Below are 25765 nucleotides of genomic sequence, written 5' to 3' on the forward strand. Positions count from 1 at the left end.
AAAGCTCAAATCATTTCATTCTGGGAGATGAAAATGAATACTGTGGGTTTGACCTCTCCTTTCCGCCTGAGAGAATGAATTGCTGTTTCATTTATAATGAATTACAACACAACGTAGGAAACACGCGTGTGGTTTTAAACTCCACGTTAACGTGATTTGTGTAATTCATATCACGGCGATTGGCATATGACTAATGGCGCTGTATTAAAGTAATCTTGAAGCAAGTGAGATGAACGTAACTCTTGCACCAGTGATTAGCGTCCAGGCATGTACAATGCAAGTGATCCTCCCTATCCTGTGCCTCTCTCCTTCATGAGAAATTTGCCCTCTGATTTTTACATCTGATTATAATGTATAGGTAATTACAATGCCTGGGTAATAATAATCTGCTGCTAGCTGTTTTGTGCAGGTTTCATAGTGTACCCAAGCATCGAGGCTCTCATAAGCATGAATGTTTTCATAATAAATCTTCTTGCCTGTATTCATGTTGAACTACACGTTTCATGGAGGAAATGATAATAATTGGTAAACACTTCTAATTCAAGTAGTGTGCAAGTTAACAAGGAACTGTCTCTTGGTACTTGGCTCTGAGCAATTATAATTCATCTTAATAATTCTAAGGTCACTAACTTCAGCAGGGTGCCAACATTTAAAGGGCTTTCAGCATGTAGTTTAAGCGCAGGGGATGACACCCGCTGTGTTGCCTCACTTTAATATTTATGCAGATATGACCTCTGTAGAAAAAAGATGAACCAATATCCTACCGGTATAAAAGCCACGTCTGCGATTTTATTTTCTCATAAGTGAATGGATATTGTTATTATGCAGTTACAAGCATTCTGGCTTTCTTTTGTATTGCAAGACAACATGATCAGTCAGAAAAATGCTTTTCCCCCCCAGCGATGTGCTAACACTTCTGTCACGTTCTTGCTAGAAATACGTTATTTAACGAATCGAGCCATGCTGTCCTTGAACAGAACATCCTCGACACGCGCAGGGATCAGACAAATTCCAGCAGAGATTTTTTTTTCCTTTGCTGAGATTTTTTATTTTTACATTTTCACCAAGGCAGCGGAGGGAGCGGATAGAAGAAGGCTTACCCAAGGAAGCGCTGCGCTGGGCGGCCACGCCAGGCAGTGGGAATCCTTTTCAAGTTTTTGTTTAACCCAAGGTGTTTTTCATTATTTAGGGAATGCAAAGCAGAAAATTAAGACAGAGCATCTCAGCATCCTGGTGAGCAGCTTAGCACTGTGCAATTAATGTCTATTGATCGTGATGAAATGAGGAGTGAGAAGGAGGGAGGGTGAGAGGAACATCAGGAAAGCAGGACGAGATCTGCATTGAAAAAGTTGGCAAGGAAACCTGGTTACCAAGAAGTCATACTTGCTTTAATCGTTTGGATCTGCCGCCATATAAAAGCTATGAACAGCTGAAAGAGAAGCTGCTTTTTGCAATTGAAGAGACCGAAGGATTTGGTCAAGAGTAGAAGGGGCTTCTGGGCAAAGAGGAGATCTTGCATTAGTAAAAGGCCCAGCCAACTAAAATTGCACACGTGATTGTATATAAGCTTTTGTTCTGTACAGTGATCTTTCTGGAACTCTAAAGTAGAAATGTTCGCCGTTCTTCCACAGAGATATGCAAAACAGTTCAGCCTTTTCTACTTTATTTATTGCCCCTTCAAAAAACCAGGAAAAAAATCAAGTTTTGAAAGTGGACAAGAGACTTTATTTAAACTATATATATATATATATATATTAAAAATATATTGAATATATATACTGGTGGGCTCTAGTTTTATAGAGCTTTAAGTGTATGAAACATTTATTTCTAAGCGAGGGGCACGACAAGTCTCTCACTGGGGTTGTAGAGCGGCAGCAGCAAGGCGCCAGACTGCCATGCGTAGATCCTGAGGTGGTGCACAGTCATTTGGAAGAACTGGATGCCTTTAAGTCGGCAGGCCCGGATGGGCTCCATCCGAGGGTGCTGAAGGCACTGGCCGACGTCATTGCAGAGCCACTGGCGGGAATATTCGAACGCTCGTGGCGCACGGGCCAAGTCCCGGAGGACTGGAAAAGGGCTAACGTGGTCCCCATTTTCAAAAAGGGGAGGAAGGAGGACCCGGGCAACTATAGGCCGGTCAGTCTCACCTCCATCCTTGGTAAAGTATTTGAAAAAATTATCAAGGCTCACATTTGTGAGAGCCCTGCAGGACAAATTATGCTGAGGGGAAACCAGCATGGGTTTGTGGCGGGCAGATCGTGCCTGACCAACCTAGTCTCTTTCTATGACCAGGTTACGAAACGCCTAGACACAGGAGGAGGGGTGGATGTCGTATACCTGGACTTCAGGAAGGCCTTCGATACGGTATCCCACCCCATACTGGTGAACAAGCTAAGAGGCTGTGATGTGGATGACTGCACAGTCCGGTGGGTGGCGAATTGGCTAGAGGGTCGCACCCAGAGAGTTGTGGTGGATGGGTCGGTCTCGACCTGGAAGGGTGTGGGCAGTGGGGTCCCGCAGGGTTCGGTCCTTGGACCGATACTCTTTAACATCTTCATCAGCGACTTGGATGAGGGAGTGAAGTGTACTCTGTCCAAGTTTGCAGATGACACAAAGCTATGGGGAGAACTGTACACGCCGGAGGGCAGGGAACAGCTGCAGGCAGACCTGGATAGGCTGGACAAGTGGGCAGAAAACAACAGGATGCAGTTCAACAAGGAGAAATGCAAAGTGCTGCACCTAGGGAGGAAAAATGTCCAGCACACCTACAGCCTAGGGAATGACCTGCTGGGTGGCACAGAGGTGGAAAGGGATCTTGGAGTCCTAGTGGACTCCAAGATGAACATGAGCCGGCAGTGTGACGAAGCCATCAGAAAAGCCAATGGCACTTTATCGTGCATCAGCAGATGCATGACAAATAGGTCCAGGGAGGTGATACTTCCCCTCTATCGGGCGCTGGTCAGACCGCAGTTGGAGTACTGCGTGCAATTCTGGGCGCCACACTTCAAGAAGGATGCGGATAACCTGGAGAGGGTACAGCGAAGAGCAACTCGTATGGTCAAGGGCCTGCAGACCAAGCCCTACGAGGAGAGACTAGAGAAACTGGACCTTTTCAGCCTCCTCAAGAGAAGGTTGAGAGGCGACCTTGTGGCTGCCTATAAGTTCATCACGGGGGCACAGAAGGGAATTGGTGAGGATTTATTCACCAAGGCGCCCCCGGGGGGTTGCAAGAAACAATGGCCACAAGCTAGCAGAGAGCAGATTTAGACTGGACATTAGGAAGAACTTCTTCCCAGTTTGAGTGGCCAAGGTCTGGAACGGGCTCCCAAGGGAGGTGGTGCTCTCCCCTACCCTGGGGGTCTTCAAGAGGAGGTTAGATGAGTATCTAGCTGGGGTCATCTAGACCCAGCACTCTTTCCTGCTTATGCAGGGGGTCGGACTTGATGATCTATTGAGGTCCCTTCCGACCCTAACATCTATGAATCTATGAGATGGAAAGGGAAAGCTAGCAGGAGAGGAGGAGTTTGTGTGGCCTTGCAAAACGTGTCGAGGGCACGTTGCTGTTCTGTTCTTTGTTGCAAACCTCCCCGTTTCACTCCTGACCCAAAAAAGTCTGTCCCAATTCAGCAATACTAAGCCCGTTGGGGAGCAGCAAATGAATCCAGCATCTCCTTGTGTGGAAGTGTCCCTCCGGTAGGACAGTCTATTTTCCTTTCAAGCCCGGCCTCTATGGCTTCAGAGGAAGCATCAGAGCAGCTTTGCTAAGGACAGTGAAGAGGGCAAAAAATGTTTCTGATGAGATTGCTAATTATACAGACTTTAAACATGAGCTGACACCAGCTTTATTGCTTTTACTACCCTGGGCACATGCTGGCTCCTGCAGGAATACACGACGTGTGCCATGCCGGCCATCGCTTGCCAGCGTCTAGAAAGTTGGGTGAGAAATGGCAGGTTTTGTCTGTCCTTATGTATGTAGCTGAAGTGCCAGCGAATGCCTTTTCTCAGGTGGCATCAGCAATGCAGCCTCTTCCCATTTTGCCCTCTCCGGTTCGTTCTGCACGACGGTTGCAGTGGGTCTCATCCGTGCCGCGTGCGGCGCGTGGCGCGCTTTTCCCGTGGCGCCTTTGCAGCAGTTGCAGATCCCACAGCCAAGGAGCAGCAGGCGCGTCGAGGTTCAGATTTGACTATCCAATACAAACAACACATTGCCCTTTCACTAGACCTCTGGAGCCCCTTCTAGTCATTAATAGTTACCTCTGCCCACTTACGTTCATGTTGAAAACGTTCCCATTTTGCTTGAGTCCTGACTGAGGTTAACCCGCACGAGTTCTCCATGCAGCGTTGTATCTACAGGCTAGAGAGATGGGGGATCTGCTGTTTGCTGTAAAGACGCATGTTTTCCTTTTGAATAATCCTCTTGTAGGAAGTTAGCATTATGCTGACACTAACAAATGCCAGTCTGCTTTTAGGCTGGAAAAAAGTAAGTGGTGCAAAAGGGAATAGGCACTGAACCGCTATTAGGGCTGCTAATTAGCCATTATTGGATTCCATTAATCTCCTGAGTTGACTAAAAGAGTTACGGTTGCTGAAGCCCGTTTGTGTTGAGCTGGAACGGAGGTTTAACAAAGCCCGTGGGCCCAAGATACCTGCAAAAAGCAGGTTCCCTGGACCCACTTCAATTTGCATTTTGTGGTAGAGAGAGTTAAGGAAAGATACTTATGAGACAAATATCTTGAGAGCAAATGCTATCAAAGAGCGGTGTGCGCTAGCATGCATTTCAGCACAGATCTCCCAAGCCAGTAATAGCTAGATGTGAAGCAGAAGAGTTCACGCTGCTGTATGGAGTTTACAGCGGGCAAAATACGAAGCCAAATTACACTAACACACCCCTTTTTTGGTTTCAAAAGAGAACCAGAAATCAGGGATACTTTCCACGCACCCCAGACTGGAAAGCCTCCCCACACCAGGACCCCCAACCCCTACCAGATCCAGCCTCCTCCATCCGAACCATCTGCTCTTTCCTATGGCCCTTGAGGAGGACGAAGATGAGCTTCTCGCCTGGGCAGCAGGAAGGGTCAGCGTTCAGTTTGACCGCGTTGTCCAGATTTTAAAATGACTCCAGGCACAGACGGGTTGACTGTGGGCTGGATCACTGTCACAGAAGAGTCAAGTCCTCATCCCATGCCAGGTCCACCCCCCTTTATGCATAAACCCCTTGACTGAAAAAAAAATCAGGTCTTTAATTGCATTTAATGACGTTCTAACGTTCGTGGTCATGCCATTACTTTTCCAGAGGGGAAGGAAAAGCCTCTCCTCCAGCGCCGTGTCCTGAGTCTGCTGGCAGCCTCACACAGCAGCTCTGAAGGGTGAAGTCCCCCTCCCCAAAGAGCCTCATTGTGATGTTTACTCATTTACATGCCAGCATAATTAACTAGTTCATTGCTGCCCATTTATCAAACGGGATGGGGAACTGTGTTGGGCTGGGAGGAATTGGGACTTGCTGGAGAAGGGATTATGCAGAGGGAACGGAGGAGAGATGCCAAGAAAGAAGAGTGGGAGAGAGAAAGGAAAGTAGGGAACGAGGGAAACCCAGGAGTAGGCTTGGCGGTAGCTATGAAGGTGAGTGGATAGTGTCATGGGCTGGTTAACAGCTTCATTGCTACACATGCTGCCCTTGACCTTTTTCCTTGAGAACGTGAGGGATCGAAGGGATTGCTATCGTCAATGAGGTCTTGCCCTGCAGCCCATCACTAAAAATGGAAATTTGCCTTCTGCAAAATTAAGCTTGGCCCCCCCCAGCCTGGTACGAGGAGTCCCGGGCTGCACTGCACGACTACTCCTGCTGCCACTAGGATTTTTGCTATGATGTGTATATTGAGTGAAATGCTTCATGCAGTAAAGGTTATTTTCAAGGAAATTTAAGATGTACCGTTTACTTGGTGGGAGAGGAAGCAATACCGCCTTTGGCACTACTGTCCCTTCAGACCATAATTCAAAGGTCTTGGCTACAGAACCCATGTACGTTAATGTAGTCGAGTATTATACAGAATTAATATTTAAGTATTAGAAATCACTAGCTCTTCTGTAGTGCATGGCTTGCTTACTAGAATGATAATACACTTGTTAAATCTTTTAAATGGCTTAACGCTATTCAATAAATGTGCACATTGCTAATTAAAGCAACATTACCACGAGAGGTGATCAGATTACACATATTTCTTCAACAATTGCCTCTTGTAAATTGAATAGAAGAAAGGTGGTATTTTCCTGTAAGACTGATTTGAGTTTGAAAATGTCAATAGATGCAAAAAGCCACCCCAGAGCCTTACTCGATAAAATGCAAGTAGAGAAGTAATGACATGGTCAATAGTAACTGCCATCACCCATAGAGAAATCAGATTGCCAGGCCTAGATCTATAAAACTCTTGCCAAAGTAGAACCTCATTTACACATACAGATCTTCATAGCCTTTGCGAAGAAAAGCATATGTGACAGCTGAGAGGTTTCAGTTTGCCAAAGATCTTTCACTCTGAATACAGTAAATGTCACATCTGTTTATTTATGGTTAAATTTTGCTAACTATCTGTAGAAATATTTGGATTTTTCCTATAGTGATGGAGATGTTTTAAAAGCAAGAGAATCCAGACTGTAATGCAGCTGCAGCACAAAACCATATGGGCGCTAAAGGGAGGAAAGATGCATCACAAAATTACTTGAAGTAAACATAAACCACATGTAATCCTCAGAAGGATATGAGACAGAATACATAAATGCCTGGATATTGCTATGAAAGGATGCAATCAGGCAGTAAGTTATTGCACATGCCGAAAATAATCACACTTGCATAGCGCTTTACATTTTCCAAATGCCAAACTGCAAGCATTATCTAATTTATCCAGGAAAGCTGAATGATTTCAGCAACCAAAGTGGGGATGTAGCAATGTTTAGATCCTGCTTTGGAAAACTATGCAGGTGATAACTACGCGTCCCACTTGTTTCACAGCGTCCCAGGAACTTCGTTTGGGCCACCTGAAAAGCCTTGGGTTTTCTTTTAATCCATTAACATCTTTGGCTTTGTTACAGCTTCTTTACAAGGTGTTTCTACTTGATTTATTGGCATCCTGGGAATATGTCCATCAGGAGCAAGCGGTCCCGTGGCATGAACAGTCAATATAACGAGCACTGTCAGGAGTGGCTGGAAGACTCTGTGTACTTTTGTCTGACTTTCTGGCCGGCCTTAAATCTTACAACGGGGAAGAACATTTTTTAAAACAAGTCTCATCTGAGATTAACAGCAATTACTTGTACACTGTGTTGTTTTACATACCCTTTATACTTTTTATTTTATTTTTAAAATAAAAAGTAGAATTGTACTGAGGATTAGCTTTCCAAAAATGCATCACAGGGAGCCAACTACTGATTCACATGATTTACATTGGCAGTATCTAGCTTTGCATATGTAATATAAGGAATTAGACATCTGTTAGGGTTTTTGTAACTATGCATGGTATAAACTCTTCCATTGGGTAATTCAGATACAAATGGTGTTGAGGCCCAAGTGCAAACCTGAATTTGTAGATGGTAATATAGATCTCGGTCTCAGATATGAAAAAGATCGGGGCGACTGGCGGCGGGAGGAATAAAACATTTCCTATCAACTCTGAATGTGTTTCTCTTCCTACAGATGACATGGAAGCCATTCCTGTCAAACAGTTTGTTAAACATATCAGTGAACTGTATTCAAATAACCAGCATGGATTCTCAGAAGACCTCGAGGTACGTTCCCTTATCTTTTAATGAAGTAGCCTTTTCCTGCCACAGCTGAACATGTTGTGTACACCTAGCAAGGGACAATGTCAGACCGATATGAGGCCGCTGTGAAAACAGCAAGTCTGCTTCTGCACCCTATCAGATGAAGTATTTCCAGCCGAGAGCACCACGTTTTAAGGCTGTTCATATACCAAGTGCTGGTGAGACCTCATCTGGAAGAGACCTTCCTGGCTTTCAGAAAGGGGAAAGCTGCAGCGCGAGCAAAGGTTGCAGACTGGCCCCCCGCGTGAAATGTCACACGTGGCTCTTTGTCATCGATCACTCTTGGGCCGCTTCCCAAAGCTCCCGTCCATTAGTTCTTTGAATTACTATTATCGGTTGCTTACTAGGAAACATCCCCATTGCCATCGCTGGGATTTTTGTCCAAATAACACCTGAACGAGGTGCTTAGTCCACGGTATTTATATCATGCAAAGGTTTTAAGAGCTGCCGCTTGCGGAGGGTCTAGGCTGAATCCCAATCTCTGTTGCCCCCTTGCAAATCTGTTGCAAGTCCTCCAACGTGGGAGTAAGACCAAGATTCAGCCCCTTAGTGCTATAGGAAGGTCCAGTGAGCTACACAAGGCACTTCTGCGCTACGAAGAAACAAGTTTGAGAAGTTTAATGTGCAAATGGCATTGCTCTGGTAATCCTTCCACATGCTGAAGAAGTCTAGTGCGTGGGTGGCCTCGATGATGTCCGTGAAATTACTGAGTTGAGCAAATGCTCTTCGGCATGAGGAAGAGTTGCAAACTCTGTCCCAAATCTAGTGATCCTGTAGTTAACACGATCTCTAACATTTTCAGGAGCAACTTTCTGCTAGTTCACACCTGGGCGTTGGACACATTAGTGTGGATGAGATGGTTTCAACTAGGAAGGCTGGTAAATAGCAGGCAGCTGTGGTGGCGTTTCAGTGGAGGGCCAAAGACCACTCATATTCTTCAATATACGGCTGTTTTAAAAAAGTAATATAGGTACATGAGTTATAAAGGCAGACGTCTTTACACACATAACAGTGCAACATAACTGGTGGGCTAATATCTAAAGCCGCTTTGCTTAATGGAATAAAGACAAGACTGTATGCAGGTATTGTCTTTAATGGTCCCATTAAAAACCATTTACTGCTGTTTGGTTACTGTCTGTCTGAGTGGCTGCATTGCCTGATGCCCAAAAACTATTGTGTAAGTCATAAACATTTTGTATTCATGAGGATAGCAAATGTGTGAGGTGTTAAAGTGATTTAGTTCAATTGACTGCTGGCTGGATGACTGAGCAGGAATATTGAGGCATTTAACAATGTTGATGGTATTCAGGACAAACATTTATCCTCCAGAGGGTAGAATTTGATCAGGATGATCAAATGCGACTCAGTCTTCTCAATTATGTATGAACTGAGACCCCAGTGCTATTCATCACAGCTGGTTTGGACACCATGCAATTATTCCAAATAATCAGCTACACATCTGTAAACTTGGTCTGACTTAAAGCAGGCTTTGCTTCAGCTGCCTCAAAATCATTGCTATTAACAAATGTTGGACATCTTCCGCCCATAGCTTTCAGCAGAGGGAAATACAGCTCTAATAGCCTTTTTCTTCCCTTCATGCTACGGCTGCTCTCTGTGACTGCCGCTCCGTGATAGCTTGTCAGGAGAGATTGCTTTAGCCAATTAGTCCTGTTCTCGGGAGTTCACCAGCTCTGATGAAGGGAAGCGGCCTTTTATAACTACTGCACAGCGAGCAGATCCTGCTCTTTCCGCCAGTGTAAGACTCGGCGTAACTCCTCGAAGCCACCGTGGTTACTCCCATTTTAGTTCGGTGCAAACAAGGCCCGAATTTGGTCCTTAGGTTTTTTTTTTAAAAAACAAATAAAAAAGAAATCTCCTCCTCTGAGAAGAGGCTGCGACTAGAACGATTGCTGCCTTGAGAAGAAGATACATATATATATATATATATATATATATATATATATATATATACACACACATAGACACGTATACATATGCATATAGACACATATACCTACACATATATACATACACACATATATGAGGAATGGCCCCTTCCTACAATGGCTTATATTCCCTTTGGTGGCACGTGCATGGATAGGATTCTCCTCTCCCTTGTACCAGCATCACCTCAATGGACTCCCAAAGACATCTGTGGTGTAACAAGGACCGAGACCAGGACCGGGATGGATGCATTAAGACCATGGGGTGACATTTCCACAGCACCTAAGCGTGGGAGAAATGGGTGTCCATTTTTTTTTCCAAAGGAGCCTGAGATGACCGCCGTGCCACAAGCTCGCTCTCCAGCTGCAGTGAAGATGTAGTTTCTGTGCGACTGAAAGGCAGAGCAGCTCACGCTCATTCAGGCCTTTGGTCACTTTTGAGAGGCAGACTGATGCTCTTAAGTCACTTAGCCAAAAGTATCGTCTGTCCATATAAAGTTCAGTCGCGTGAGAGAAAATAGGAGCCTAGCTGCTGAAAGGGAGCATATTCTTCTCTTCCCCTGGGGGACTTCGAACCATAAGACAGACAGCATCCAAAAAGTAGCTGTAAAGTTTCCGTAGCAGTCAGCTCTGTGAAAGAAGCTGAAAGGGAGATGAGTGTGTTAGGAACAAATGCAATTTGCCCTGAGCAAAAGGCATATATTCTCTTGGTTTGCTTCTCTCTTCTTTCCTGTGTTTTTGGAAGCCTGCCTTGAGTTTTACGGGGAGTTTCATTGTCAGAGGATTCTTTTGGAAGCAAATACTCAAAACCACTTCCCTCTCTCCCTTTTAAAGGCAGAGGTAGAGTTAAATATTTTCTGAATGTGCTAAGGAAGCATTTTATGTGACAGAGAAAAGGTCTCTAAACTCGCAGCTCTTTCTATGGAAGGTAGATCCAAAATGCATCCATATTCCCATCAGGGTGTCATGCTGCCAGAAGACCGCTTTATCTTCCAGTTCACTAGTCTTTCTTATACACACAGAATAGTTAAGGATGCCCCTGAGCACAAAGGATGCCCCTGAGCACAATGAATTTAGGACTTTTGATAGCGGAGGAAGCGTTAAGTCTGAGTGGCGCAGGGTCGTGCCTTGTCGCATGTTGTCGGTCTTAGGGGGCACAGGAGGCGAGAGCCCCCCCTGTGATGATGCTAGATGCGAGGGCATCTGTATTGCAGCATAGACAGAAACCCTGCGTTGTTGAGCTGGAAAGTGTAATGCCGGGGAGCGGTTATTTTAAATTGAACAAGTAGAATTTGAAGGTAACAGTACTCAAGGGAGACCCATTTACTTGTGCTTCCTACTGCTAATGGTTCATCTGATGGTCCCACCTTCACACTTCAGTCCAGGTGAGGTCCCTGCCCCTCGGACCTTAACGTCTCATGGGAAGCAAGCCGTGGGAGGAAGAGTTACAAGGAGGATGGGAGTGACGGGAATGAAATGAGTGTGCATGGAGTGACGCTGCTGTGTCTCGGGATGTGTCAGTGCAGGGCAGCTCCTTGCAGAGATATCTGCTCACACGTCTGTGTATGCTAGAGGTGTCAACCCCCCCGTGCAGTGCATGGAGCTGGTACACGGACACGTGCCACATGGGGTGTCCCCTGGGCTGGCCCGGCCCTGTGCATTGGTTCCAGCACAGCCCGCTCAGGCCCACAGACTGGCCCAGTGACCCTCACCAGCTTGTGGGGTGGGATGGGTTTGACACCCCTGGTGTACACACCCCTTGGGTCCCAAAACCAGTATAGCTGGCTCAGCATAGCAGTTCGCCTGGCCCAACTAGCCCTGCTGAGGCTGCACTCACGGCCACGCTGCTCCTGGGTCTGGCGCGAGCTCACGGCATGCTGTAGTCCCCTGCCCCTAGCCATCCACGAACGGCGTGGCCAGCCCTTCCAGCAGTGCTCATTGCCAGAGGAAACGACGTTCAAACTGAAGCCGACATGGGAAGCAAAGGACAATGTGGCCTTCGGCATTGTGCGTGCCCCGTGCTGTTGACTGTGGGCCAGCAAAGGCTCTGCCCTCCAGTTGTAATCATTGTTAAAATGGCCTGTCCCTGGCTTTGTGCAGTGCTAGAGTAGCCTGTTCAGTTTGCTTTCCCCTTCCCTGTGTGTCGCATGCCCCCAGCTCTCCCCTTCACCTCGTGTTGCTAAAGGATTGATGCCCACACAAGACTCTCCCAATACTCTGTGCCGTTCCTGTGCAAGGTCCTTGCAAGCCGCCGGGTCTGTAGCAGTGTGTCCTCGGAGCATTTCCCTTGGGCCAGCAGGAGCATGGGCAAGGACTACCAAACGTTGGCTCAGGAGATTGTCATGATTGATGGCATGGGGTGAAAAAGATCTTTGTCACGAACAAATTTGCTGTCTTACTGCCGGACGACCCCGACATAATTTCCCGACGCGCCTCCTGAACTAGCTTCCTTTGCACCTTCAGAAAAAGGTCTTCTGAGCACGCCACCTCGACCACCCCCTTGAAGGAGGGGCGTCCACAGAAGCGAAGCCAACAGGCTGCTTGCTGAGCCAGCCACTTCTAGCTCATTAGCTCATATTACCAGACATGTAGCGGTTTGATTTTACACTTTTAAGTTTAGTGAAAATTCTTTGAAGTTTATCAAACTAATCTGTAACTGGCTTCAGGAAGGCAATGAAAATGGGTCATTAAACTTGGGTGTATCAAATCCCAATTAGCATTAGCACGGACAATATAATTAACAGCTAAATTAGCCATAATAGCTTGGAATATAACATTTCTTGCAGTAACTAAAGGTCGATTGAAACCGTGTACTTTGGGTTCTCAAGTGGTCAATGAGGAGTTGAAAAGGACAAAATGAGAGGATGTGCCTGTTCATCTTCAGAGAGTAACGTGCTCAGTGTAAAGGACACTGGCTCGTTAGCTAGTCTGCAATTAAAGTCAGCGAAAGAAATGACGTGGTCTAGACGCCTCCTTCCGCAGCGACCCACCGACAGCTGTTCCAGATAAAACCTGAAATTCTCGCGCTGGATGCGAACCCGGTCGTTGGTCTTTGCCCGGGTCACAACATCAGGAGGGACCTGGCCTCGTGCTGGCGTTCTCCAGCCAAAACAAAGGCAAAAATATGGGTTAAAACCTGCAGAGCAGGATCTACCTAAGACGTAGCGACAGCACGGGGTGAAAACAGACTGGAGTTTACGTTCACCTCTTCCCGTGACTCCTACCTGTTCCTGCCCCCCCGACCAGCCTGACACCCACCTTTCTTCCCTGAGAAACGTAGCTGCTACTTTGCCTTCTCTACCCGCCAGGCATCCTGGAGGAAGTTGGCCATCTAAGGGAGCCTATGGAAAACCACTTAGCAATAACTCATTATTTGCCTTATAGGGCTGGTTGATTGTCTGATCCCTTTGCCGTGGTATTTTCTGAGACCGGGAGCTCTTCGAGGCAGGGGTCAGGTCTAGTTTTATGTGTGAAGACCATCTCGTACCTTGTGAACGTTACCACGATGCAGACGCCTTACCCACCCCTCCAGTGTCACTGAAGCCAGCTTAGGAAGACCTGGTGCCTGGACAGTGGTTTCCAGCATAGTGGAAATCATCTAGTACATCTAGAAAACTCCTCTAGTTCATCATTTCCAGAAGCCCTGTGGGGTGGCCTGCATCAAATAGTGAAGGATGCTTGGATCCACACCATGTTCATCCCTTTAGCTGACCCTGCTAGGGCCAAGTAGGCCAATGCTTTTCCTAAGGCTTAACCCAAACTTCCCTTGTTGCAGTTGAAGCCTGTTACTTGCCCTGTTTCCAGCTGACACGGGCTGCAACTAAGGGTGGAGGACTTTGTTTTTTTGAACATTTTGACAGTTTTTGAGGATACTAGAATTCCCTTGGAAATATAGTAGGGTTGTAGTGTTATTGCAGCTGTAATGGTGCGGGAAAGGCATGAGAGACTCTTCTTTTGTGATGTCTTTTATTGGACCAACCGTATAGTTGGGAGAGATGTTGGCCAAGTTTTCCGGTATGAAGTGCCTTGCCTGTTGGGTTCAAAAGAGACTTTTCCAAAGCATCAGCTCTTGCTGTGTCAGACCTCTTATTCCAGGGCCACATTTTTTTCTCCCCTGTCATTTTATGTCTAATCTCACCTGCTATTCACTTTTTATCGGCCAGCCAGGAAAATTGAGAACGCAGTCAACATCCACTTAAAAAGGTTCATTAAAATGACTAACTGCACATAACTGTTCCTTTATGGAAAAATCCTATAGAATTTAATAGAAAGTGATACATTGACCCCGTAGTATTTAAGCCATTTTAGAGAATTCCTTTGCAAGGATGTAATTTTCTATTAAATTTGATGTTCTTTGGAGTATTCTCCAAAAAGCTCTTATTGGATTTGCCTATATTCAGCTGTAGGAGTTTGCCATCAATATTTGAACATGCATAGCCATTCCAAAAAGTTTTGTAATGAACATAAACTTTTTAAAAATTTGATGAGCACCCTCTAATCGTGTAGGAATAGAAAGTTTTGTACTTAAAAAACAAAAAACAAAAATGCAAGCAGTTTCCCATTCGTGGCTTAGACTGAGCTAATGTTGCTTGTGGTTTAATCCGTGCTCCAAAGCGGAGTGTTTTCCGTGGCCCGTTGGAGCTGGCAGGCGGTGTTAAACCAAGTGCTGAAATTAAGGTGAAAAATGTTTTGCTTTTCCCTGGTAGAAATGGGATTCTGTTAATTTAGGCCAGCGAAGGGTTTTGTCTCGTTCATCTTTGTCATAGTTCAGCTCATCTCCTTTGCCTCCAGTGTCTTCCTCCCTTTCAAAGAGAGAGGAAGAGGCAACTGTTCGCTAGGGAATGCCCTGTGAATATAAAAGCCACAAACTGTACTTGGTTTTGGTATACTTTGCACTTTTTAAATGTAAATGCGGTGAAAAATATCAAAATTGCTATGCAATTCCTTTGTGAAATGTCTGCATAATGCCGAACTCTGTTACATCTGCTGTTTGTATAGCATTTCTCTTGATAATTTTCTCTGTCACTTAGCTCTTGATCTTTGTAGCAGCTGTGTTCTGCTAATGACTTCCCTTATTAGGCAGGCTCTATACTGTTATTTTTGAAGCCTACAGTACAAAGTAATTTGGCACTTCCCTTCCCTAGCTGTGAGGAAATCTAGGTTATAAAATGTGACTTCTTGAACCCGCTAAATAGCTTCTCCTACAAATGTTTAAACAAGCCCACATCAGTGTATTTTCAAGAAGTGGTTCCAGTGTAATGGAATAATAGTAGTGTTCATGCTAACGATGAAGAAGTTAAGTAGACGTAAGAAGGATATTTTAAAAGGGGCATTGTCGGTGGGCTTACCGGTTAAAATAGCTCCCTGGATGAATAGAGGATGTGTTTGACTAGTTAAGGCCGCAAGACGTGCTCAGAAATTCGGTAGGTCTTTAGATAAATCTGGTTGCAGGTCAGTTGTTGGGATCCCCATGCTGTGGGGAGAAGACGTCCCGCTCTGGCGTTTTCCCGGCCGCGTGTTGATACGGTTTGTTACCCATCTTGGAGTATGCCAGGATCGGAAAGCCAGTGGGAGCTGCCCACCTATCCTATTTAGACACCCTTGTAGAAGTCACTGGGCACCTGTCTGCCTCGTTAGATGCTTAAACACCTCTGCAACTCCACCCCTGAGGAGATGTCCCTGCTGCACATGAAAAAAATTGCATTTTTCTTCCAAAATCTGGAAATCTTTTGCTCTTCAGGTGTCAGGTGGGCATCAGGCACTGTCCGTCTCCCCCACAGATCTATTTCATTCATATGGTATGGAAACACCAATGCCACAAATAGGTGCAGAGGCCAGCTGGTCCAGATGTTGGCTGGAAAACCACACATGAGAACCATTTCCATAACACACCATTGGCGCACACTCCTTTCTTCCCACCAGAAAGTGTTGCACTGTAGGTAGGGGAGTCCTGTCCGAGCACGCGCCAACAGTGGAGGTTATCGTAGAGCAAACCTGCTATCATAGGGCACGTCTACACGAGACACTTACTGCCCATTGGCCTCATAACACTGCGCAGTAGCGTGTCACTGCACAAACCGTGCTAATAGCCCACTGCGCAGTGTTATTAGGCTAATGCGCAGTAAGCGTCACTAAATAACCGCGCACCGGTGCTAATGCTCAGTAACTTTCGGTATTGCGCATTTAGTTAGTACTTTATTAAGGAAGTATTAAACTAAATGCACATTAATGAATGTGTAAACACGCCCATAGAGAAGTAAGACTGGAAGGAACCTCAAGAGATCATCTAGTCCAACCAGGGATCAAACTTGTGACCTTGGTGTGCTGCTGAGCTACGCGGCCACTCCTTGTAGGAGGGAACAACACCCACAAGAAGCAGCGGTGCCACTTTGCACTGAAATCTCTTCCAAAAAAGCCAACATTTTCTGCGGTGGGCGGGGGAAGGAGAAGAAGAGCCCACATTGTGTGTTACATAGACTTTCTGCTGCCCTTCTCCGAAGCGTGACCTTCACCCATCACGGAGACTCGGTTCTGTAATCGAAGCCTGGGAGTCCGCTAATGTCCCAGGTTTAATTAGCTGGGAACCTACTGGCAGATTAAAAAAATAAATCAGACAATTAAAGTGTTGATGTTTAAGCCTGTTTTCAGGGAGCTGTTGTAAAACGGAGACAAACTGCCTGTTCTTGCTCTGATGTCTTTTCTGTCTGAATAATTTTATTAATAGGAAGTGCAGCGCTGTACGGCCGACATGAGCATCACGGCAGAACATTCCAACCACCCCGATAACAAGCACAAGAACAGATACATCAACATTTTAGCATGTGAGTAAGCACTTGTAGTAAAGATAGCACAACCATAGCGAGAGGCGCTCGCTTCAGATGGGACCAGACCCTGAGCGGGGAACCAGGTTGTTTGAAATGACTTAGGCCAGAGAAGGGCAGCCACTAACGTTTGCCAGCGTGGTCATGAAATCCTCCCCAACCAGGTTGTCCAAAGTTTTTAAGTTGTGCGTTTCGCTCATCCCCGTACGAAAATGTCGGCGCTTTGACGTCGGGTAGGGTGAGGGCAGTGCACAAAGGTAGCCGTCCTGTGTAAAGCCACGGAGCTGGGTAATTAGGATCGAATCACTGTCAGCACCGTGTGCGCTCATCTGGGGGAAGGTGACTTTGAGGAGGGGCATGGAGGGGCAGAGTGTTTTATTGATCCATGAGCTTCCTTCCTACTTCCAAATATGCTACGTCTGGCATCCGGTGGAGAACGTGACCGGGACAGACGGCAGCATACACAGTGCAGCGCAGGTGTCCTTTTGAGAACCGCTAACCTGAAGGCCATTTCAAGAGTAGGACAGGCCGTGGGAAGCAGAATAAGGCTATCCGTAATCTTCTCTGACGAGGAACTGAGGCAGGATCCTAGCATTTTGAGCCAGCACCAAGGTTGCAATGTAAACCCGCTCTCAGGTCCAGCAAGTGCAGGAGCAGCAAGCCCGGCATGATTTTACTTGAATTATAGTGACTCATCTGTGCCAGGTGCACACCATGGCAGGGATGTGAGCCTGGGTCCTGGGAGACATAGTTCAATTCCTTGCTCCTTGGTGGTTCTTGTGCAGCCGTGAGCGAGTTGAGGGTCCCTGCGCCTGGCTCCTGCGGTGCGTGGCATGGGCTAAGGGTGCCGGCCGGCTGCACAGGACGGGGTGCAGGGATTGCAGCGTACAAAAATAGGAGGGATTACCCCTCCTCAAACAAGCGTGAGATGGTCCAAACAGCGCCTTAATGAGATCCTCCTTCCCCTAGAAACACCTTCTGCTCCCAGCTTTTGAAAGGGACCTGTCGCATTAAAGAAATCACATGCTTTAAAAAATAAATGAATCCGTGCAAAGCCTGAGAATGTGTTCCCGCAACCCCAGGGCAGGCTCCTCCACTTCCCCTTCACTCCAGTTTCTTCAGGGTGTTTGTAAAGGGCATGACTCCCTCCCAGAAATGTGCTGGAAATAGGGTGTTTTAACTGCCTTGTTATGCGTTTTCTTCTTAGTGCGCTTCTGCTGTGTGTTCTCCCCACAGATGATCACAGTAGGGTGAAGCTAAGGCCTTTACCGGGAAAAGACTCTAAGCACAGCGACTACATTAATGCTAATTATGTTGATGTAAGTTGTTTGAATGTTTTTTTTCCACCTCTTCTCTTCTTGTGAATCCTTTCATACAAGGGGAATATAACTGGTTATTGCTTCTGAAGTGTTTGTGTTTTGCAAGTCCCTGGCATGTCTGCTGCCAGCTCCTCAAATATTCAGAATGGGAAAGGCACCTTTCTTTGTTACTGTTAAATTATTAACATGTCTGCCGTGATATTGCTTTCATCTGACTTTGCATTATGCTTTTCTTTGAAGGGTTACAACAAAGCAAAAGCCTACATAGCCACCCAGGGACCCTTAAAGTCGACATTTGAAGATTTCTGGAGGATGATTTGGGAGCAAAATCCCGGAATTATTGTCATGATCACAAACCTTGTGGAAAAGGGAAGGGTAAGGGAGCATCTTCACAGCTACTTAATATAGTGAATTAAGAACTATATCTGGTGCTGTCTGCAGAGGCAGCATTTTTTTAAATGCTCAACTAGCGTGTTCATGGCTGTACAGCCTGAAAAGCGCACAGTAGAGCTGTCCCTTCCTTTTTATTTGTCCACCTTTTCTAATAAACGGTAGACTTGGGTGGTTTTAAAACCCAAGCGCGCCAACCCCTGACCCAGCACCCTCTCCCTTTCTTTAGAGGAAATGCGATCAGTACTGGCCCACCGAGAACAGCGAGGAGTATGGCAACATTATCATCACGCTGAAGAGCACAAAAGTCCATGCCTGCTACACCGTCCGCCGCTTCACGGTCCGAAACGCCAAGATGAAGAAGGCAAGCGAGCCCGTTTTGTTCGCGGTCACTTGTCGTGGGGCTTGTTGCGTGGGGGCAGCGTGCCGTGTGTGCCTTCAGGCCTGGCGTGCTGTCTGTACCGCTGTGGAGAAGCCTGGACCATTGCATCCCTGATGAAAGGCTGTATCCGCAGTTCTTTGCGCCGAAAGCGAGGAGCTGCACGGTGCTCCCCGGTCCCCGTAGCTGGTTGCTGTGACCCGCGACCTCCCCAGTATGTTCTCGCCTTGCCCAGCTGGAGGCAGGGGGAGAAGACCTGGAAAAGACTCTAAGCCCAGCAACTATATTAATGTTAATTAAGTTGTTAGAATGGGTTTTTTCTCTTCTCTTATTGTGAATCCTTTCATCCTTTTCATACCTTAATCCTAACCCTTTTGGGCCTTCCCAAGAAGCAGGTGTTTATCATGCGTCTCTGCCGTGTGGCCACACTTCCCTTTCCTAACGCGTCCCTTCCTGTTGCGTGCGCTCTTTGCCCAGGGTCAGAAAGGCAACCCCAAGGGGCGGCAGAACGAGAGGACGGTCATCCAGTACCACTACACCCAGTGGCCCGACATGGGCGTGCCGGAGTACGCGCTGCCGGTGCTGACCTTCGTGAGGAGATCCTCCGCAGCCAGGACCCCGGAGATGGGGCCCGTGGTCGTGCACTGCAGGTACGGCGAGGCGCGCTGTGCTTCACTGGCGCGTGTAAGACACACCTCGTACGCAGCACGCTGTGGCTGGAGAACCATCGGTGCCGGCGCAATACGTGGTTAGCTTGCAAATGGGTGTGGAACAAAATGTGCCGCCATGGAGAGGGTCTGTGCAAAGCTCACGGCCCCCTTAAGCCCCTGGCTTGGCGGTGGGGCAGAGGCCTTGTGCCAGGCTCCAGCCCAGGGTGGGTTTCACATGCCGACAGGCAGTGGCAAGTGACATACGTGACCTCAGGTAACGGCCGTTTTGCAGTAGATGCACATCAACAGCTTCCTAAAGCTGCAGCAGTAACAAGCAGAAGACAGTAACAGGCCTCTTGGGCAACTGGTCGCACGTTGCAGCTAATGATTAAACTGAGACGCAGCTGAAACGGTTCACCCATGGGCTGGCGGATATCAGTGTTGTAAAGAGTTATCGGCAAACCGCCTCTTAACCCATAACCTGGGAACAGAAAGCAGTAGGATTAATTCCTATGAAGACTGGCTCCTCATTGCCGAATGTGGGGGAGCCTTTCATCGAAGCATGGACCTTACCCGTGTTGACCGTAGGGATCGTGTAGTCTGGGTTAGCATTGGTCACTGAATGCCACCTGCGTTTGCTGGGGGCAGAGACTACGGGTACGTCCACCCAAGGGATGGAGGGTGGGAGCGCGGCACGTAGGCACACACTTGTGTCACTGCGATCTCAGGAGCAAGGGGACTGCAGCAATTCGGATGGGGCAGAGGGGGCTTCACCGCTGACTTCACTGCTAGCACAGCGCGCGCCCCACTCACACTTTCATTTTGCTGCAAGATAGAAAGATGCAAAGAAAGAAGCCAGCTAGCTGAGGAGAGAAAGGGAAATAAACTCTGGGGAGAATTGTCATTAGAAGTGGTGGACGCAAGCACGCGTTGGGTCAGAATTAATATCCTAAAATGTCCAAGAAACCGTTTGGTTTCAGGACTTGAAGAAGCAAAAGTAATTGTGATGGACAGGAGTATTTGAGCTGAAGGATTTCTCCTTTGCCATTGTGAGCCCTGAATTTGGTAGAGTTGACTCATCCCGGTCTCTTCTCGTGTCTCGTGCAGCGCCTGTGTGGGCAGGACTGGCACCTACATTGTGATGCTGCAGCAGATAAAAGACAAAAGCACAGTCAATGTCCTGGGCTTTCTGAAACACATCAGGACCCAGCGCAACTACCTCGTCCAGACAGAGGTAAAGATCGGGGAGATGCTGGATTTCAGGCTGCGTTCGTTTTTATGGGGTAATCAAAAGGGAAATGGATTTTTCAGTTATTTCTCTGTACAAATTAAATAAATCACCAGGCCTCTGGGGTGCTGGAACGTCTCTTTCCAAGATCAGAAGCTTGCAACGCCTCTCTCGACTACCTCCGTTGTTTGTCGTATACTCGGGAACGTGGATGCTGGTTTTGGCAGCGTGTTTTGAAAAGGAGGTTGTAACCCTTTCCTCTGTATGCTGCAAACCTTCATTAACGGCTGCACCCTGCTTCACTGACCTTGCTCTGAAACTGCTTGCTGTTGCTTTTCTAGGAGCAGTACATTTTTATTCATGATGCCTTGTTGGAAGCCATCCTTGGGAAGGAAACGGAAGTGTCTGCAAATCAGCTGCATAGTTACGTTAACAGCATCCTCATACCTGGAATAGGAGGCAAGACACGACTAGAGAAACAGTTCAAGGTACAGGAGCTCCCAGAGTCGCCAGGAGCGTTTTAGTCACTCTGCTTTGGGAGTGTCTTTACTGTTGTATCTCGTAAGTAAAACTAGAGCCAAACCACTGGGTCAGCACTGCCAAGCATGGAGGATTTAGCCTGAACAACCGTAGGTGCATTGCTGTAAATCTGGGTTAAGTCTATGGAGTCAGACTGGTGGGACGTTAAGAGTCAGGCACTGAAAGCAGCTTGAACCAACCCATGAATCTGAGCACTCCTGAAATCTGATTAGCTTTTAATGTAGATCATCATCATGCCTCGAACCCAGCTCCAGTGAAAGCTAGCAGAATGGGGGCCGTTAGCATAATGTAAAACCTCGGCGCGGTCGGTGTAGGATAAACACGTCTTCCGCTACTCAGGAAATAGTCTTGTCGCTAATAGTTGTCGCACCTGCTCCTTTCCAGTAATAAACCACAGAATAACATTCGTTGTGGCAAAAGAAACTGTTTTGCCTATTTCTCCCATTTTAGCATTAAAAGCTTCCTGGCATTTGAGGGTTTTTTTATTATTATTTTTTTTTTACGAGCGTGTTTAAAATTATTTTGTACGACTGTGTCTCGTGGGAAGACTGTGCAGTCTGCTTTTCCAGCACAGCTCGCTCGGTCATACACCAGCTAAGGACCCGGAAGTGTTAAACAAATTACACCAGGTGCCAAACAACCCAGAAAATGAATAGGCCATTTTCTGAATTCACGTCTGAGAATCTCTGCATTGCTGCAGCATTCATGACATTCCAGATGCTTAAGCACCGAATTAAACAAGAAAAAAAATTGCAGTTGGAGAAGAAATTCAGCGCACAAATTTTTCTTCTTTTTCTCTCTTTTTTTTTGGAAAAATCCAAGTCCTAAACATGAGTCTCGTAGAGAAATCTTCCTGGCAGAAAGTTCAAAAGAAACCCCCCCTGTGTCTTAGCAGCCTAAGTCCCAGTTCTCAAACTGACTTGAGACATGAAGGGCACAATGCGTGTCCCCTTTGTGTACCAGAACAGTGATTTGTCTCCCTGCGTAAGTGGCATTTTGGGGACTTTGGCATAGGTTGCAATGATACTATCCCTGCAGTGCAGACACATAAGCGCACACATGAAGACTGAGCATGCGCCATCACCTACTCGCTGGCCAGACATGTATGCGTGCCCTTCGTGGACATGCAAATATATCCAAGGCCAGCTCCATGCATCCATTTTATTCGTTGACTTTTAAGGGAAAGGTTCAGTGACTTGCTTTCAAAAGGAGCACTGGAGAGGGGACTGGATAATACCTAACCTGTGGCCGGGTGATTAGAGAGTTGTTCTGGGCAGTGAGAGAGATGCCGGTTCAATCCCCTCTGGGTGAAGGGGGCCTAGAGCCCTAAACCTTGGCTTCCTGGGTGAGGCCCCAGTGCCTAACACCTAAGTCGCTCAGTCTTGAGCAAGAATCAGCTTTGGAGGGAAGTTCATTTTCACTGGATGCCAAAGCTGAAATCTGCAGAGACCTGACTGTCCAATGAACATATTTTATGATCGCTGTTGCCATCCCCCATACTTTAAACAAAATTAGCAATGCAATTTGTTCTTCTAGTGATGCGTCTTTCTAGGAGTTAGGAAAAACCTTGCCTCTCGGTTCGGAGAGCCATGACGACTCAGTCAAACCAATTACCGCTTATTTTCTTTCAGCTGGTTACACAATGTAATGCAAAATATGTGGAATGCTTCAGTGCTCAGAAAGACTGCAACAAAGAGAAGAACAGGAACTCATCAGTCGTGCCGTGTAAGATCACATCTTCAGTTTGATTACTGCTTAGCAGAAGTTTTTGTGTTGGGTTTTGCCTGCGTTATGCATGAAGGAGCCTGGCTGCTAGTGAGGAGGGGTGTTGCCTTTTTGTTTGGCCGACGCTAGCTTGTCTTTTAAAATGATTTTGCTGAAACGGAGCAAAAGGGCCCGGTGACAGGGTCAGCCAGACCCCTTGTCCAAACACGGTGTTGAGCAGGTTTTTTATCGATGAAACATCCAACATTGGATTACCACATTTTCTTGCATAAAACACACACCTTTTCCCCCCCAGAAAAGAGCTGCTGGAAATTGGGAGTACATATGTTATGCAAGTGAGTACAGCTAGAGCCGTTTCTGGTGCTTCCCAGGCAAAAAGCTAATGGAAAGTTGGCATGGGGTCCCATACGACAGCAGGCTCAGCTCCCCAGCTGCTGCAGCGTAGCTACTTCCTATAAGGAAAGAGCTATTTATTTTTTTTCATTCGGCCTTTCGAATACAAGGTGCGTCTCTTATTCTGGAGCATGTTGTATGCAAGGCGATACAGTCTTAGAGCTGTACATGCAGAGGAGGTTTTGCCATGTGGTTGAAGATGCTTGTTTTGCAGCGTCGCTGCTGTAATTAAATCACCACATGTGGATGGCTCCATTGACCTGGATAGCGCGTGAAGCCTAAACTCAAAAAAACCAGGGACATTGGGAGTCTGACTGCATCTCCTCCCTCTAAAGGAAGCTAGATGTGTTGAGGGAGACGTGTACGTTCTCGGGTGGCTAATCAAGAGGATTGCTTCAGCTGTGGAAACAGCTGCTAGCTCACCCCGAAGTCAAAGAAATGGTAGTAGGTAATGCTGCAGAAGGATGGAGAAGCAGAATAAATCAGATGGTTTTGTGCACAATTGGAGGCGAATGGAAGACAATAGCTGAGAATTATCTCAAATCCCGTCATCACTGCATATACTGTTATTTGGTAATTCAGCCTGCTGTGAAAATCTTGGCTATAGTAAAATTTGATTCCTGAAATTACTTTGTCCTTGTGGGAATATTGTGCAGTGTTTCTTTTCTATTCGGCTTTTGCTGGCAGTGCTTTATCATGGTTAAAATGCCGGCCAGCTCCTGGGGGAGACGGGAGTTGTGCCGTGTCCGATTTGTTAGAAACATCTGAGAAATTCCTGCTTTCTGTATTCTGCCGCGACCACGCTTTGATCCTTTTTTATCTTACAGCTGAGCGTGCGCGAGTGGGCCTCGCACCCTTGCCTGGAATGAAGGGAACCGACTACATTAATGCCTCTTACATCATGGTGAGGAAGCCAACCCTTAATTACAAAGTCAAATTACAAAGTTGAGAGGTGCTAAATACCAGATTCCTATCATTGTCTTCATTTTGTATATGGTGGCTCAGCATAAAGGAAGAGGTTTCAACACGTTTCCATAACGTAAAGCCATTAACTGTCTTTTATTAAAGTTCATTGTCTAAAATACTTAAGTTACGCACGGCATTTTTGTGGAATTAGTGTTTTCAGTGCCGGTTCTCAAATAAATGTTGGCGTTAACGGTAAACAAAACCAGCGGGGAGACTGCAGAGCGGATATGAAGTTTGAAAGACGATGGTTTGTGTAGAAATATTAGCAATAACCCTTGAAGTAAATTAGGTAGGGCGTTTTCAGGTCTAGGCAAAGCAACGTTGTCCGTTTCTGTAACAGAAAGATATTGCCTTTGGTGTATTCGGTTCAATAACCACGTGTTTTTGCCTTTGCTGTGTAAGGGTTACTACAGGAGCAACGAGTTCATCATCACCCAGCACCCTCTGCCCCACACAACTAAGGACTTCTGGCGAATGATCTGGGATCACAATGCGCAGATCATTGTCATGCTGCCAGACAACCAGAGCTTGGTAAGTTGAGCACAGAGCCAGGTACGCTACACGGGCATCACTCCGCACAGCAGGGGACAAGAAGCGTGCACCTGGTTGCATGCCCTGGCTGCGTTTCAGTGGCAAATGCAGCTCATTTCCAGCCAGGTGCTTCAACTTGAGCTCGTGCTGCCCCCTTGTTACGGTAAAATGTGCCGCTAGGAACGGGGTGCGCTCCTTTCTGCGCTGTCCAAATCTCCCGTACCCTCCCGCGCAGGTAAAGGATGCTCTGCAAGCTAACGAACTGGAGCAAACCGTACAGCTCACTGGAAACAGGGCAGGGTCTGCGATATGTTTCTGAGGATTGTTTGATTGAAAGGATAGGACACGGCTGAGTTATTAGTTTGCCGGGGGCTAAGGTTAAGGACATGAAGCAGAGCAAAAATGTGTAACAGGGACAATCGTGTCGTTCTTAGTTTGCTTGCAGGACTGAAGGTTAAGGACCTTCAAGATAATAAATACATTATGTGGAATCAGAAAAAATATTTGCCTTAAACTTTGATTATTTTAGTTATAAGATGACATAACCGCTTTGTGTAGAATTGCTGGCTCGGTACAGTAGAACAGATAAGGGCAAGTGTTTGTTCTTTGTAACTCTTCCGCAAATGCTTCGCTCACCGCAGCCTTGAAGGTAGAAAAAAAAAAAAGTATGTACAAAGTAGATTTCCAGGTGCAAGAAGGAGGTTTGTGAACTAACCCTACCTCCCCCATAATTCCCATCCTGATAAGAGCAAAGAAATAATGAAGTAATATTATAGCCGCTTTTCATGCTAATTTCACTATATGATCACGTGAGTTGTAAGCGACTGTTAAAAAGTATATAAGCCTCCTGATTTTGCTCTTGGGGGGGGGACCCCTTCCAAGTGCTTGGGAAATCCACGTCACTTTGGAACTTCCCCTACAGCTGTAGTTTCTTTTGAATAAAAGCTTCTGCTGACCTGACCCAAAAGTACTCTGTGTGTGTTTCCACGACAATTCCTGGTGCCGTGACTCGGATCCAGAACACAGGCTGAGGAAGGAGGACCGCAGGCTACCCCCCACCGAACCCTG

General features: G+C 46.6%; 1 protein-coding gene across 1 annotated transcript; it reads left to right on the top strand.

Moving 5' to 3' along the window:
• The first annotated feature begins 7129 nt into the window (after positions 1-7129).
• LOC132249473 (receptor-type tyrosine-protein phosphatase gamma-like) lies at positions 7130-24739 on the top strand. Its single transcript, XM_059724673.1, has 12 exons — positions 7130-7184; positions 7685-7776; positions 16480-16576; positions 17813-17895; positions 18136-18270; positions 18515-18649; positions 19142-19314; positions 20422-20548; positions 20884-21030; positions 22714-22807; positions 24028-24104; positions 24569-24739. Exons 1-12 carry the CDS (start codon positions 7130-7132, stop codon positions 24704-24706), a joined length of 1353 nt encoding a protein of 450 aa, XP_059580656.1. The 3' UTR covers positions 24707-24739.
• Positions 24740-25765: the final 1026 nt, after the last annotated feature.

The sequence above is a fragment of the Alligator mississippiensis genome, chromosome 1 (genome assembly GCF_030867095.1).
Source record: "Alligator mississippiensis isolate rAllMis1 chromosome 1, rAllMis1, whole genome shotgun sequence".
NCBI classification, from domain to species: Eukaryota; Metazoa; Chordata; order Crocodylia; family Alligatoridae; genus Alligator; species Alligator mississippiensis.